The 16,933-nt window shown below is 50.2% G+C and overlaps 1 protein-coding gene across 19 annotated transcripts in view; it reads right to left on the bottom strand.

The window, feature by feature from the left end:
- Positions 1-16,933, bottom strand: part of TNS3 (tensin 3) — a 220,368-nt gene that overhangs the window by 140,726 nt on the left and 62,709 nt on the right. For 15 of the 19 annotated variants that reach the window (XM_081536801.1, XM_081536800.1, XM_081536793.1 and 12 more), the window contains one exon: positions 6,194-6,232. The exons of 3 other annotated variants lie outside the window; for them this stretch is intronic. Coding sequence is in view for 8 of the 16 variants with exons in the window: in XM_081536785.1 (XP_081392911.1) it covers positions 6,194-6,232 (39 nt within the window). In the remaining 8 variants the exon portion in view is untranslated. Of the gene's footprint in view, positions 1-6,193; positions 6,233-10,112; positions 10,693-16,933 lie in introns of those variants that run through there. One more of the 19 variants, XM_081536790.1, reaches the window with a different exon arrangement.

Below are 16,933 nucleotides of genomic sequence, written 5' to 3'. Positions count from 1 at the left end.
CCCAGTCCAGGAGCCTGGCCTGCTCTGAGCTGCCCTGGTGGGGCTAGTGGACATCTGGGTCCAGGGCACATGAATCTCAGGAACAGGGAGCCCCCAGGACGCATCTCAACTCCAGCATTTTCTCAATGCTTCCCACTGCTCCCCCAAGCTATAAATCCCCGGGCACTCCTGTCCATCCATACTTGTTGAGAATACGCAGAAGCAGCCAGCGTGTACACCCACTGGGATGCAGCAACTGGGGAAATAGGGCCTGGGGCTTCCCCAGAGCAAACACAGACCCTCAGCAGCATGGCAGGGCTAGAGCACCCTGCCTTTCCAGTGGAGATAGTGCCACAAGCTCTGGCCTCACCCCTGTCCCCCGTTTCTAGTTACGTGACCTTGGGCATGTCCCAGCCCCCTGAGTCTAGGTGTGCTCGCCATGCTTCTCTCATCTTAACTCGGCCTTTCAGTCTCCATATACCCCTTCAAGGGTCTTCCACGGGGCTCCTCAGATGACTCATTCCTGTATAGACAGGCTACCTGGTGCAGAGCAATCAGATGACTTAGTTTCAAGGTTGAACTCTGGGAATACAGCATCATGTATATTTTTATTTGAGTCTCACCTGGCTTTGTACCAAAAACATAGACATTAAGTTTGGTTCCACTGACCAAGTGGAAGACTTGGCCTTTGATCTGACATGATTCTTGAGACTTTTCTCTATTTCTAAGATCAGAGGGAAGAACAAGGAAGTTTGCAAGTGTCTTTTGGCCTGAAACAAATTAATCTCATTGCGATGGTGGTTTAGTTGCTAAGTTGTGTGCGACTCTTGAGATCCCATGGACTGTAGCCCACCAGGCTCCTCCGTCCACAGGATTCTCCAGGCAAAAACACTGGAGTGGTTTGCCATTTCCTTCTGCAGGGGATCTTCCCAACCCGGGTCTCCTGCACTGCAGGTAAACTCTCTACTCACTGAGCTACCAATTCTGGTCAAATATGCTCTAATGAGACAGACAGGTTCTGAAGGGGCAGCTGTGCATCCCTACATGTGTCTCTAGGCACATGTGTACACGTGTTTTTGACTTTCAGAAAATAGCATCTATCACTCAGCTAAGACCCTGCTGTGGTATGCAGACCCATGTCTGTGCTTCTGAAGTTCCCTACACAAGTAGAAACAACCTATGAGCAGGAATAACCAGCATCTAATCAAATACGTGCACTTCCAGATGAGGACAAGAAATTCCTGCAGAGAGCCTGCTGTGGATGGGAGCTAGCAGGAGGGACAAGTTTCCATGAGCTTCAGTAACACTTCTTTACAAATCAGTACCAACAGAAAGCCTGTAATCTGTTGTTGTCACCTAATTTTGCAGTAAAATAAAGGGAATATCATCAGAGTATTTTTTTTTTCTCCTATCTCAAACTCCTAATTATCCAATTTGGGGGGCATCCTTACTGAAATAATTCAATACTTTTGAGAGAACTTGTTTCAGGTCAATGGTGGGAACCGTGACAATGACAGCACATGCTCATGGGCACGTGTCCTCAACAGTCACGGAGCCCTCCTGTCAACGTCATTTCATGACCACTTCCTCTGACTTTGTGAGTTTAAGCCAACTTTATTGAACAAGGGGCTTCCCGGTGGCTCAGAAGGTAAAGAATCAGCCTGCCAATGCAGGAGATGTGGGAGACACGGGTTCGATCCCTGGGATGGAGGAAATGGCAACGCACTCCAGTATTCTTGCCTGGAGAATCCCACAGACAGAGGAGCCTGGCAGGCTATAGTTCAGAGGGTCGCAAAGAGTCGGACACGACCGAGCGACTAAGCATGTACACACATACACACAAATACAAAAGTGTTGCTGTCAGAAGGCAGGATGGAAACTGTAGCCTCAGACAGTGTAATGTGACTCCTAATGTCACCTTTGGCAGAAACTACCCATTGTCTTCACTTTAATTAAACAAGGAGAAATAAAGCCGCCAGAGTTCAGTAAACAGCTGGCTCAAATTTCAGAAGCTATTCTTATACAACCTCTCCTCCAGTGGGAGAAACCACAATGGCCAAGCAAAACAATGGGTTGTGTGCGTGCCAGCCGCCAGGTGAAGGCCTGCACCTGCGTCCTCCGCTGGGCCTGACACTGCCCTGACCGCCGCCCGCACGTGGCCCAAGAAGGCGGGGACACGGCCTCTTTCAAGGACGGCAGCTGCTCCAAAGAGAATGAACTTCTCAGATACCAAGTGGCAAGGGGCTTCCTCAGGACTGGCTTCTCCGGGGCCTCTCCATCCTGGACAGAGGCCCGTGTGTGCTTCCCGTGGGTGTGGCTGTGTGGGTGGTTCACACACGTGGACTCACAGGGTCCCCGCGAAAGCTACACCTGCACCCAGGAATGAGTTTCCATTGGTGCACTGATATGAATCCACCCCCTCGGGCAGCACTGGAAGGGCAAAGATAACATGGAAAAACAAACACCACTGCCTGGCACTTCAGTAAAAAAGCTGTCAGGCCAAGTTCAGAGCTCCGTGAGGCCTGTGTCATGAAAAGATTCTGTAATCAATCCGCCTGCCACCATCTCTCGCACCACCTGCATCCTGACCACAGGCTCTTTTCCATGGGCTTTTTGAGTTCCTCTAAGTCTCTAAATGAGAGATGACAAGAATCAAGTTCTCAGAAGAGCCTGTCAAGGTGCCTTCACCCTCCTGCAGCAGAGGGAACACTAGAGGAAACTGATGAAACTGGTTCTCCCCAGCAGATGGCAAGAGAACAAGGATCAAAAACAAAACACAAACAGCAAAGGCGGCGGAAACTGAGACCTTTATCGCCCTCCTGACTTCACTAAACAACAAATAAGGATTTTCCCCACTCACTGTGTACTTTCCTTATACCAGAGCCAGTGTTAAGAATCTTCACACATTACTTCATCCCATCATCCTTACAATGACCTGCGAGGAAGGTGGCAGCTACCCCACTTTACAGAAGAGGAAAGCAGAGCCCAGAAGTAAGAGGGCTCAGTTCAAGGTCATGCGGCCCTCTATTGTCACAGCCTGGGGGGGACCCTGACCTGACTCCAGCCCACGTGTGCTGGATGTGCCTGTGAACACCCATGAAGATCTACAGAAACAGCTAGAGCATACAAGTGACTCAGTTTTGAAGAGCCTGTCTACGTGGCTCCCATCACTAATGATCGTGGTCACCTAGAGAAACAGTGACGCATCCACTGAACAATCCAGCAGAACGCACGCCACGGAAGTCCATAAGTGTGACCCAGACAGACAGTGAAGTAGTCGTTATCCTTTTCTATTTCTAAACGCCATGCCCACGGCCACAGCCACAAGAGTGCCTAAGGATTTGATAAGATGCACTTCAAAGCTCGTATCTGATATTCCTCTAAAACAGTAATTCATCTCAATCTGGGACGAGGCGATCTGGGATGATTTCTGGGCAGCTGTGGTTCAGCACCGGTCCCACACACAGTCAACACCCTGCACAATTTTCCACATGGCACTTTCTCCACTGATTTGCCTCTTCCCCTCCTTGCTGATAAGACACGTGCCAATAACGTGGTTTCCTTTCTACATTGGCTTCCAAGAAATTTGGAGCCTGTCTGCATGGTTTCATCAGCTAAGTTAACATTTACAAAAGGAGGTTTGCCTCCCAGATCTTTTTCTCAGCCCCACTGCCTACCATTTTTAGCCAAACTTCACACCCACCTTTTAAACCATCACAATAAACTAAAGATCTGCTACCAGGAAAAAAAAAAAAACAAACCTAGAAAAATGAGCATCAGCACAAACAGCCAAGGGTTCAGAGTGCAACAAACACATGAAGGATCCCTGAATCCCTTGTCCCAAACAACCCAGGCAGTCACAAAGGTGCCTTGTCTGGCAAAGACTCTCACACAGCATAACTTCATCAAGTGCAGGGCCCCCTGCAGCAGTCATGGGAGGTTGTCACATCCTGCTGGTATGGCCCATCACCGACCTCTCCTCTCTGGTGAGGACAGCGAATTATGCCCAAGTGTGTTCAAGGAAACATGCCCCAGGCTGCTGTGGCCCCAAGAACTCAGGCAGACCTGGTGGCTCAGAGTTAAAGAGAGCTGAGATGCAGCTATTCCTCCACTGCCCAGAAGGACTCCCTGCTCTCAGGTGACATCTGCATAGCAGGTGATCACCAGGTGAAGGGTCCCAGGCACAAAAGTGGCCAGAGGGCTGGGCACAGATGGGTGGGAAGGGGCATTCACACCCTAGAGCTGACCACCATCACAGCTTCAGGTGAATAAGGACACAGCTCCCTCTCCCAAACCTGAAAGGCTGATGAGTCCCCTCGACCACTGATAACACAAGAGGATGAAGCTGGAGGGATAGGGGGACCCTGTATAAGTTCAAGCAGCACTAGGATGAGAGGTGGGATGGTCTGGCCATTGGGCACCTGAGATCCACATCTCCTCTGACCATTTTCCCACAGGTGAGCAATGCCACCTTGGGGAAGGTACTCACCCACAATGTCCATCAAATAGAGATGTTCTGAGAATGAAATACCAAGCTGGGTCTGAACCCCAGTGGCACTAGATTACCACTAATTTCCTCTTGAGCTCAACTGTCAGGATATGAGTTTTTCCCTGCACAGTTGTCCTTGTTTTTAAAATGTGGTATATCCTTGATTTTAAACTATGACCGTTTATGGCAATGAACCTGTCTCACCTCTCACTGTCAGGTGCCAGCAAAAGAAGCCAAGATCAGAAGTGAACGCCTCTCAATGTCTGTGGCTTTGGAAAGCTACTTAACTTTTCTCAGGTTCTTCATGTCTCAGGTGGGTGAGCCAAGGTGACCTCTGGGCAAATGTGTCTAAGACAGAGCAGGTACTCAATCACTATAACAAAGGGAGAAATAGAACCAGGGTCTCAGTGGCCTGGTGAGGACCCACACAGCCCTCTGGTTCCCAAGGTGACATGGGGACCGTTGCTGTAATCTGGAGGTCCATCCTTGCCAATCCAAAATGCCAAGTCATGGTGCTAGAAGGTTCTTGACTCATGCAGGGCCAGGAGAGAAAAAGGTTGCCTTTGTGCTTTCTGCCCTGAGAAGTAACACCGTGTACCTGAAAGCCCTTCACTAAATCTCCACCGGACAAAGCCAGTGCATTTACACCACCCTGCCCAGCACAGGCAGATGGAGCGGCACAGGCCAGGCTGGGCTGCCTACCTCTCTCCTACCATTTATTTATTTCTCCAGCAGCCTGGGGGACACAGCACTTCCTGAGTTTTAGGAGAGAAAGTCACACACAGACCACAGGGCTGAGCCCTTTAGAGGGTGTCTACTGCTGCTCCAGGGAAAAATCAGCCCTGGGTCTAGAAGCTACTGGGCTCTCAAAACCCACAGCAGGACTTCGGAATCTGTATATGGCAAAACCGGGATCGAGGGCATGGTACCACATCCAGACTGGAAAGCAACAGAGAACACACCTAATATTACCTGGAGGAGGCACCAGGGCACACCTGTTTCCTCTCCTCACAGGTGAGGCTGGGAAAGGCACACACTCCCCCAGTGAGCCACTTCCAATCTGCAATAAGAGAAGAGGGCTGTCGGCATCCTGTTGTCCTGGAAGTGCCTGAGCCAGGTGTCCTACAAGCCGCTACTAAGTTATTAACAAAAGGCTGACCCCCCCCACCCCCCCCCGCCTCACAACGAGGCGGGTGGGGGGGGCAGTAAGGAGGTGGGAGGTGGCAAAGAAAACACCCAGAGGCACAATGACATTCCAAGAACATTTCCATTTAGAAAGCAGACAAGGATAAAGATTTGCCAAAGTGAAAGTGTTATCACTGTGTTTACCTTCAATCTGATAGAAAGATGGTCAGAGCTTCCTGTTCCAAAGCCAACACATTGTGCTCTCTACACAGACACCCCGGGACACAAGTGCTCTGCCCACATCGTTATCACCAAGAAAATGCACAAGCAGCATCTCTGTGTTACAACAGGGGAAACTCAGGCTCTGGGAAATGAATCCCTGAAGTAACTAACTGATCCGAAAGGCAGCTCTTACAAAGGAGTGCATGCTTCCCCCATCTTTAGGGAAGTATGCAAACAGCTAGTGCAAGGTGGTCCAGGGCCCCCCCGCAGAGCTCTGTGTACAAAAGCCACACCTCAGACAGAGGGAGAGGATCCTGGTGGAAGACTCCACAAAGAGGGCACAGCAGGAAGAGTCTCAAGGAAACGCCCATGACTTACCTGTTCCAGGTAGACCTGCACACAGTGGGGACTCACCACCTGAAGGGAGAAGAAACATGATGAATGGTGGGCTCTCTCAAGAAGGAACTCGGCATCACAATCAGGTGAGGCTCCCAAGCCTGAAAGCACCTCTGACCACATTCATGGTCACAGTTTCAGGATCTCAAGACAAGAAAGACCTAGCGTTTACTGAGTCCAGATTATTGTTCGCTTTCATAAAGTTCTAATCCTTTCCAGAGAACGTCATTAAAACCATGGACCTCTCCAGTGTTCTTGCGTGGAGAATCCCAGGGACGGCGGAGCCTGATGGGCTGCTGTCTATGGGGTCGCACAGAGTCGGACACGACTGAAGCGACTTAGCAGCAGCAGCAGCTCCTCAAGAGAAATGCCCACTGCTCATAAATACAGGACCTTCATGTTTAATTTGGAAGGCCTAGGGGACTCCCAGGCCAGGAACTTCTGAGCTAGTGCAAAGCCCTTCTCACCCGGGAGCACAGGGAGCGGGGCTGGGAGAGGGAGGGGAGGGAGGTCTGCCTGGGGGTCTTGCAGCTGCCCCAGCATCTCACAAACACACTCAGAGCCTGCATTCTCTATAAAACAGAATGCCTTTTCTAGAACTATTTCCACCAGTGGAAATCAGAGTCTAAATGTGGACATTTCACTCCAGGCTGGAGTTTACTATGTGAGTCAGTGGGAAAGGAGTCCCTCTGACTCCACCTAGGCCCCTACAGATGTGAGCACATTAAGAAAGACACACAGACCAATGTGACGAGGCCACAATTGCAAAGAGGTCAAAAGAAACACAGTTACAGGCGCCCAGGATGACAGACCCAGTGGGATAAACATCCCAGCTCTCAAGTCAGTCTTGTGGAGGTGGGGTCTTCTGCTCCACTGCTTCCTGGCCATGGGACCTTGGACTCCAACCACTCTGGGCTTTGGTTTCCTCATCAGAGAAGTGGAGGCAGTAAGAACTTGTGGTGCTCAGAACAGGGACTGTCACAGGGCAGCTTCTCCTCTCAGGAACACGGAGCCCTCCCTGAGCAGAAAGGGCTGTCAGCAAGTGAGGAAATCAGACTTGCTTCTTGCAGTTCTGAACAGCCAGGATTCTAGCACCTGCAAGCAGGACTCTGCTCCTCCTGGCTTTCTTCCCCCCAGACTCCTTGTGGCTCAATCCTCAAAGAGTTTTCTAAAAATGTGTAATGGCAGCAGAAATTCCAGGGATCTGACTAAGTGTCCTTTTGGGCTGGAGTGGGTGGCAGTGCACCGTTGGTTCTTGCCATGGCAACTATTTATAGTTCTCTTGCTTATCTTACAAAGTTCCTCAAGGAACATGATACACAGTCATTCATTTGTCTGGGACACATCATTACTCCACCAGGGTTCTGACTCATGCTCTCGTCTGGGACAGGGGCCCTCTCTCCTGGCAGCTCCTCTTCTTCCTCTCTACCTGGCAGCCCCCCTCCCCATACATTTAGCAGCCTCTCTCACAATACAGAATCACTGAGCTGAAGGTTGCTTCACTCTACACTGAGAATTCCAAGGAAGCAGGAACAATGTTTGGAAACACATGCACAGATGCTTATAGGACGGATGTGCTGGCGGTCAGACAAGGAGCCGCGTGGTCATGGGACATGGTGATTAATTTTATCCTGTGTACAGTTCTCACTTGGTGCAGGCTCGTGCCCTGGTGCTTCACTAAATGCTTGACACACTGGTGAGAAGTGTGCAAGCAATTAGAGCTCCTGCCTTTGACAAATCACTACCCATATTTCATGCAGTGGAATACCAATTCAGCTGATGAAATGAGCTGTCAAGCCATGAAAAGATATGCAAGAACCTTAAATATTTATTTACTAAATGAAAGAAGCCAATCTGAAAAGGCTACATACCATATGATTCCAACTTTGTGACATTCTGGAAAAAGCAAACTATGGGGACAGTAAGGCATAGGACAGTCCCCCATGCCAGGGACTAGGGGACAGATGAGAAGGTAGAGCTTTAGGGCAGGAAAACTGTTCTTTGTGCTACTGTAGTGGTGAATATATATCATTATGTGGCATGCGCGCTAAGTTGCTTCAGTCATGTCCGACTCTTTGCAACCCCATGGACTGTAGCCTGCCAGGATCCTCTGTCCATGGGATTCTCCAGGCAGGCATACTGAAGTGGGTTGCCATGCCCTCCTCCAGGGGATCTGCCAAACCTGGGGATCAAACCCACATCTCTTATATCTCCTGCACTGGCAGGCGGGTTTTTTATCACTATCACCACCTGGGAAGCTGCACATGTCATTATACATTTGTTCAAATCCTAGAATGTATAATGCCATGTAAATTATAAACTATGGTTAATAGTGATAGTGTTAGTCACTCAGTCGTGTCTGATTCTTTGTGACCCCATGAACTGTAGCCCGCCAGGCTCCTCTGTCCATGGAATTATCAAAGCAAGAATACTGAAGTGGGTTGCCATTCCCTTCTCCAGGGAATCTTTCTGACCCAGGGATCAAATCCAGCTCTTCCACGTTGCAGGCAGAGTCTTTACCATCTGAGCCACCAGGGAAGCCACTAGGGTTAATAATGTATCAGTATTGTCTCATCAAATATAACAAGTGTACCACACTAATGCAAGGTATTAATCATAGGGGAAATTAGGAGGGAGAGAAGTGGGCACAGGTTAACTCTCTATACTACTTGTCTAATTTTTCTGTAAGTCTAATACTGGCCTGAAAAATAAAGTCCAGTAATTATCTGGAAGATGTGTTTGTTAAGAGAACAAAAGCAAAAGCCCTGTGTAATATCAGAAGTTCGAGTTTTAAAAACAGCAATCACTGCAATCACTAGGAGGACCATCCAGAAGTCAAGCATGTCCTGCATCTCCCACATCCCCTACAGCCACATGAAATGCAATGACACCAACCACCTGGCCTGGCCCCAAGGTATCTTCCAGAAAATGAAAGAGGGATCCGTGCGGTGGGGCTCCCGAAATCCCTCCTCCCGGGGCCATCACAATAAGCCCCATTGAAGGCTGACATCACTTAAGAGCTATGCAATCAACACCCCCATCTTATTTATACTAAGTACCTTCTCTTGTCAGGCACTCACTGTCCTTCACAGAAAACAACAGTTAAAAAAGACAAGTCCTCAGGGAGGAGACACCAACTAACACAAACTGCATAAACTGTATTCTTCATTAGAAAGTGAGATAGGGCATGGGGCTCCCCACTTCAGGGGCGCAAGCGCCTCAGTTCAGGGGAGCAAATGTCAAGCAACAGCTCTGCATTCCCACCAGAAAAGAGCCTCTGGTCCAGGGAATCGATTACCAGCCCTACTGTCTGTTTTAACACACACTGCTGTGAAATGCAGATAGCACATGACTACAGAAGAACCTCAAATTAGAACGAATTTGCAAACAAAAATGCACAAGAAGTACCAATTCAGAGAAAAGAGGATGGTCTGGGAGGAAGGCAACCTTTCCATACAGAGAAAACTAACGTTTACATCAAGAACTACAAACACCTACTGTAGTAAAGACCTTCATCAAGTGGACACACTGACACATGTCCCTTCAAAGTGGCTCAAACCAAATCCCAGGACGGGAACTACATGGAAATCTCATACAATCCCTTAGAATAAGAAAGAGGGAGGCAGCTCACCACAGTCTGGCAGAACCATGAAGCAATCAACGGTGAGGACACGGCATGTTCTCACGTGGACCGCCCTGCTCCACAACAGGGACACGAGCAGCCTACAGCCTGACCAGAGACAGAAACCAGGGATTCTCTGGAGGGGCCACATCCAGCACTGGAGCCTCCATGGCTGCAAGCTCTGCCTGCCTCCCCGCTCAGGATGAAGATACCAGGTAACCGTGCCGAGGGCGGCCGTCCTGGGCTCAGGTCAGGTCAGTGACGGTGGGACAGGCTCACCTGCTTTCTCTCTCCATCTCCTCTGATCACAGGCCTCACCGTGCCGCCTGGGTATTCTGCTATTTTCATTTGACAACAGGAAATGCCATGGTGCTCAGTCTTTTGCAGGTGGCCTTGGCCATCCTCAGCATGAAGGAGCCGGTGCTGCCTTAGCATTTGGCCTCTGCAGGGCCAGTTCCATCGCACAGATGGAGCTGAAAAGTGAGCAGGCCCACAGCTCCCAGAGTGCATGGCCCCCACGTTCAGAGGGACTGGGCAGCACCCCCCTCACTGAGCCCCTTGCCTGCTGTGTGAGGTGGCCTGAACCAGCAGCAGCAGACGAAAACAGGGTTCCGTCACCTCCAGCAGGGCAACCTCACGGGGATGCCGGTGGCTCAATCACAGCAGGGCCAGGGCACCTGCAGGTCCTCCTCCCCAGCCTCACCGGCCTGCACAACCCGGGTAGCTGGTGAGCGTCCTGTCGGTGCCCAGAGCGCTGAGTCCCAAAGAGGCCGGGCCACACGGGCACAAGCTTCTAGTTTGGTGGCCACGGAGGCCAAACTCCACATTCCTCTCCTAACAGAAACGTCTCCCCTTTCTCACCAGAAGGAGGCTGGGAGTGCAGGTGACACATGATGTGGGAGGGACAGGGCAGGAGGCTGAGCCAGCGCCCACTAGTGACTAAGGAAGCCCCAGAGAGGCCCCAGAGACCGGACTTTATGGCCTGTGGCGGCTCTGTGTGGGGCCGAGTCACCATTACCAAGGGCAACCACAAACAAACAGGGCTTCACCCGGCACACCTGGCGACGTGGCGCCGGCTGCCTGCTGCTATCAGCGCCCTGTCCCAAAGCCGGCAGGTGGGCAGGTGAGCAGGACAGAGGTGGGACGAGGGGCTCTTGCACCCAAAGTGACTGTGCAGCAGGAAATGGGAGTGTAGGTGACTATACGAGGGTGAGGGAGGGTAGAGGAGGGGTGTCAGAGTGTGGGGAGTGTGTGAGAGCGAGGGTGTAAAGAAGTGAGTGTGTGAGAACACATGAGCATCTCTGAATGAGTGTGTAAGGATGAGAATGTGGGTAAATGAGAGTTGTGTGTGTGTCCCTATGTGACTGTGTGTCTGAGTGTGTGAGTGTGCATGTGTGTACACACTACAAAAGCCCAGCCCAGCACTTCACTACCCTGAAGAACCATGGTACTAAGTGGACACCCCAGGGCCGAGCCCAGGTCTGCGGCAAGGCGCTTTCTCTGGAGGCATAAAGCCGCCTCTGACAGCCCACAGGCGCCTCTGCAAATGTCTGGAGATGAATCCTGGAGAGAGACCACACTTCAAGTCTCCATGTGCCTCACAGAGATTTCCTTCTCACATGTTTTGCTCCTCAGGGGTACCACAAAACAATGAGTTCAGCTCTGCTGTCATTGTTTCCTCTTAAATTTTACTTTGAACAAAGCCACAGAAAGAGTGACATTTTTCTCACCAGCTTCCCCAAAAGCATCACTGATGCTCTGCACATCACTTTGTGCATGGAGGAGAGTTTAACCCCCAGAACCATTAAGAATCCCAACTGTGCTGAGTCCCATGAACAAGCTCCCCAGAAGCACACAGACACACGTGCCCTAGAGCGTGTGGCACATACCATGTTTTCAGACGCCACCACCAAAGTCTCCAGCCTGGTCTCCCCTCCTGCCATTTATTCCCACTTGTTTCCCAGATAATTCTGCCCACAGATGAATCCCTCCAGGTTGGCATCAAGCCAGCCTGAGCAGATCCAACCCACGCCAGGATCTTGGAAAGATGGATCAGTTCAACAGCAGCAGCCAACAATGATCAAAATGCATTCAGACACTGAACACCTGTGCAAAGACAGACCCATTCTCCATCACAGAAGTGCAACGCGAGTGAACAGGGTGAACCGACTGGCTCGCAGGCAGGATTGAAGGCAGTCCGCTGCTGTACACCAAGTACAGAGGCCACGCTCTAGGCACACATTGCATCGTTAAATGAAATTACTTTAGCACAGTTTTTTGAATTCTAACACAGGCTGTGCAAAATCTGGAGTAAAGTTTACCTCTGTTTTATCTTTGCAAAGATAAAGACTTTGCAAAGGAAACTCACAGTGAGATCAAGATTGAAGCAATTTCTTTTCCACGTCAGCCTGTTAAGTCACAGGCCACCTTCTCCCCCTCGCACCCCAGACATGGAGCTGGAGAAAGGGATATGGATGTACTGGCTGAGGGGACTTTACAGTAATGGTGGATATACCGGCCGAGGCGTCTTTACAGTCATGCTGGATACACTGGCCGAGGCGACTTTACAGTAATGGTGGATACACTGGCTTAGGGGACTTCACAGTAATGGGGTGGGGGTGACACCTCCCTTGTCTCTGCACAGGGCAGCAGTCTGGTGGGAGGAGGAGCAGAAACTTCATTATCATCTTTATCTTGTATGACTGCACAGCTTCTGCTTCTTTCATTTCATCTTACTGATCGATAAAGCAGCAAGATGTTTTCTGTGCCCATTACAGATGACTGAGAAAAGATAAAAGTCCAATTATTTCTATTTCCATTACTACCGTTTATTATAACTAGGGGGTAGAATGATGAAAAGAGGAAAACTGCCCTCCCTAGAGCTCACAATCTGAGAGGGAGCATGTCTGCTGTCTTAGTGGGCTCGGGACGCCATAACTAATACCATAGCCTGGATGACTCACACAACAGAAATGTGTCATCACAGTCCAGACACTGGGAATCAGAGACCGACGTGCCAGCAGGGCCGGTTTCTCCTGAGCCCTCTCTCATTGGCGTGCAGAAGCTACTTTCGCTCCTCACCTTGTCTTCCCTCTGTGTGATTTCCTCTTGTAAGGACACCAGTTGTATAGGGTCAGGGCCACCCATAGGATCCCATTATACCTTCACCACCTCTTTAAACCTAGACAGCATATTAAAAAGCAGAGACAATCACTTTGCTGATCAACGTCCATCTAGTCAAAGCTATGGTTTTTCCAGCAGTCATGTACGGATGTGAGAGTTGGACCATAAAGAAGGCAGAGCATTAAAGTATTGATGCTTTTGAACTGGGGTGCTGGAGAAGACTCTTGAGAGTCCCTTGGACAGCAAGGAGAGCAAACCAGTCAATCCTAAAGGAAATCAACCATGAATATTCATTGGAAGGACCAATGCTGAAGCTGAAGCTCCAATACTTTGGCCACCTGGTATGACGAGCTGACTCATTGGAAAAGACCCTAATGCTGGGGAAAATTGAGGGCATGAAAAGGGACAGAGGATCAGATGGTTGGATGGTATGATCAACTTAATGGACACGAGTTTGAGCAAACTCCAGGAGATAGTGAAGGACAGGGAAGCGTGGTGTACTCCAGTCCATGGGGTCGCAAAGAGTTGGACAGGACTGAGGGACTAAAGGACAACAACAAAACCTCTTAAAAGACCCTATTTCCAAGTCCATTCACATTCTAAAGTCCTGGAGGTTGAGGTAACTACCTATGCATTTGGGTATGGGGCCACATTCAGTCCATAGCACCCACCATCAAAGGCCTGAGAGGGCCAATGGGGAATGAAGGCCATTCTCACAACGTCATCCAGGCAGATTTGGGCAGGTGGTCTGTAAAAATGCTCCTCTGGGATGGGGGAACTCCAGTGAGGGGTCCAACACAAACCTCCAAAGAATGACAGACTCCATGCAAACGGATGGCTCCCAAAATGCCAATCTTCAAGGCTTTATTAACTTATTTGCCTCCTTCAAGCAAAAGTGCTTCAAGTACTTTTCCTTAACTTTATCAGGCGTGACCCTGGAATCCCTAATTAGGTTCACATTCCTCAGGAAACTGTTCTCCCACTGAGAGTTAAAGCCCAATTTAGCCTGTCTAATCCGCATGAGAACACACCGCCCTACAAATGCAATTAAGCCTTATTGGTCCCGCCTGTCCCCCCACAGCCCCTGGATACAGGCGGGGGTGGGGGGGACGGTGGTGGTGGAAGAGAGAGAAGGAAAATCACTGGGATCATTTCACTAGTTTCCCTTAGATAAGTCTTCTAAAAACTATTCTTATTTTTCCAATAATTTCTTGCAAGAAGCCCAAGCATGGCAGAACATCCCTCCCCCGCTTTCACTGTGTCCCAACAGGCAAGGCACTTTAAAAAACACTGGGTGCACCACAAGGTGACGGACGAGGGGCTCAGATGTCAGTGGTAGAACGAGGAAGATGGGGGAGAGAGTGTGTCCTCTGGGAGTCCACTGCTTCAGGTGCAAAGCCCAGCAAACTCAAGCTGGGTGCAAGCAAGTAGAGGGCCCCAGTGGCACAGGAGGATTCAAAGCGCCGAGCACACTTCAACTCCCCACCTGTGATGTGACCACACAGATGCACCCACCATCAAAACACATCAAGCTGGAGATTTATGATCAGTGACCTTTCTGAATGCATGCTTCAGTGTTACACAGAAGTTTATTTTAAAATATGTATCTTAGTTTCAGGTGCCACAGAGTCAGCTACGGAAGAATAGAAAAAGCTTAGGACTCTGCTTCAGAGACTGACATTCAGTTACTAGAATGCCCCCTGCTCTCTCCTAATTGGCCTGAGGGACTCAGGTGGCCCCCTGCTGTCTGAACTCTGTGAAATGGATACTATCACCTTACAGGAGGGATGTGAACTTAATCAGGAAAGGCTGTCAAGATACACACTATCAGATTGTGATGGAAACTCCCGTCCCTCCAAGAGGACCATCCTGTCCGGCTGGGAGGATTCTGTCTGTCTCTCCCAACACACACATCCCACAGCAGTGGTCAGACAGCATTTCCTGAGGATGCAGCTGCAGCAGCAAGACTGCTTCTGTCATCACATTCAAGGTGGAGGAACAGGAGGGCATCTCCCTGACCCCCTGTTCACCAAGACGGGCCTGGGAGGGGCAAGGATATCTGAGAGGTGCTGTCCCACAGCATGGCCCGTGACCACACAGACACACGCGGCTCCCCAGAACTCCACGTGCTTCTGGGACGGATATGTTTAGATGGCACGTCTGGCAGTTAATGCTGTGAATACAACTCAACCAGTGGTCTTAGCAAGTTAAGGACCACATTAAGCAAAATGTTTTGCTTTGTTCCTGCTCAAAATAAAGGTGAAGATCCTGACTGATGAGAAGGCACATGGGGACGACTGGATGGGACCCAAGCACCTGTGGCAGAACATTCCCAAGGACTCCCAACAGAAGGACAGAAACGAGACCTCCATACAGCCTGCCTTGGCTTGCTCCTGTGTCACTCGGCCTACATGCCCACACCGGTCAGCACTCCACAGGACAGCTGCATGCATCCTTCTAGCGGGCTGCTCCTGTCACCCCCAGAAAGGCAGGGGTCCTTCCCATCACACAGGTACCCCAAGAAGGAAGCAACCCCACCCCAGGGTGCACGCTGGCCCAAGGTGGGCAGGCCGCACACAGTGCCCTGCCCTCCCTGGGGTGCAGGGATCCAGCACAGTGTCGGACTCCACACTGCAGCTCCACACCCCCCTCACCTCCCCTCTCTATCCACAGGGGCCCAGGGTCATCTCTCCCCTCTGAGCCCATTCGGCTGGTTCCTCTGCTGAGAAAGCCCACCTTTCCCTTCCTACCCAGTCATGCCCCTACTTCAAGGCTGGACTACAGGCTCCTTCTTCAGCAGACCCACAGATAAGACAGACGCTCTTGCTCCCTGACCAAGCCCTTCCTCCCATCAAGACTTCTCCTTCCCTCTCTTCCCACTAAGCCTCTTCCCCTCCCCCAGGAAGCCCCTCCCCTTCCCCAGCAAGCCCCTCCCTCTTCCCCCATTTAGCCCCTCCCCTTCCCCACTTAGCCCCGCCCCCTCCAAAAGCCCCTCCCCTCCCCTTTCCCCCACAGCGAGCCCCTCTCCCTCCCTTCTTCCCCCACTTAGCTCCTCCCTCCCCTCCCCTCTCCCCTGCACCAGGCACCAAGCTCTTTGCTTCTCTCTCATTCCACAAGGACACCTGCAAGGCTGGGAAGTCTTTACAGACAGCAATACAAGAGAAAGGACCCTTCCCTCAGGCTTAAACATCTCAACCAGAACAGCCTAAATAACAACACTTTGTTGTACAAGATGGGTGGAGCCAGGAGAAACAGAGTCAGGAGCTGCACCAAAAATTCAGGACAAATACTGTGTGTGCTTTTGCTTTTTTTAAGACAAGAGTTTAGAAATGGTATGACACCACCCCCATGACTTTTTAACACTCTCCTTGTTACAAAGAGGAAAGGAAGAAAAGGCACCTACAGAAGCAACAGTTTTTAAGGACGGAAATGGTACGTGCCACAAAGGGGGAATACCAAGGAAATTTCTCAAAAAATATTTTGTCAGAAGTATCTAAGAATAGTACAATGAATAACCTGGTTTTTGCCAACTGTCCTTTGATCCAGGGAAGGACTGACAAGAAAAGGGAGAAAAAAATGACAAATTTTAATAGATCATAACTTATCATCAAATCTCAGAAGAAAAACTTAAAAATTTAGCATTAGGCTGCACAGGGCCAGCTAGCTCACTCTGAATGTCCACATAAACATGTCCCACTAAACCCACAGGAGTTCACCCTGATGAAGCTAAACCTCCACCCACATTAGCAAAATCCTGCTAATGGTGTCACTCTCCACACAGAATCCCAAAAGGAAAGCCTAAGAACTGTCGGCAACCCTATCCCCATCTGGCCAGGACACCAATCCTATCTGCCAGTTCTTCCCCCAAATGCCCACAAGTTCCTTCCAGCAGCCTCCTCTGCCAGAACAGGCTTCCATCCTTGCTGGGCACCACTAAGCTTCCAGAGGGTGTCCTATGGCTGGGCAACTCCCCCAAA

This window comes from Giraffa tippelskirchi, chromosome 10 (genome assembly GCF_054371585.1).
Source record: "Giraffa tippelskirchi isolate mGirTip1 chromosome 10, T2T-mGirTip1v1.2.pri, whole genome shotgun sequence".
Taxonomy (NCBI): domain Eukaryota; kingdom Metazoa; phylum Chordata; class Mammalia; order Artiodactyla; family Giraffidae; genus Giraffa; species Giraffa tippelskirchi.
The sequence above is the reverse complement of the archived record's forward strand: the minus strand, read 5'-3'. Positions and strand labels throughout refer to the sequence as shown.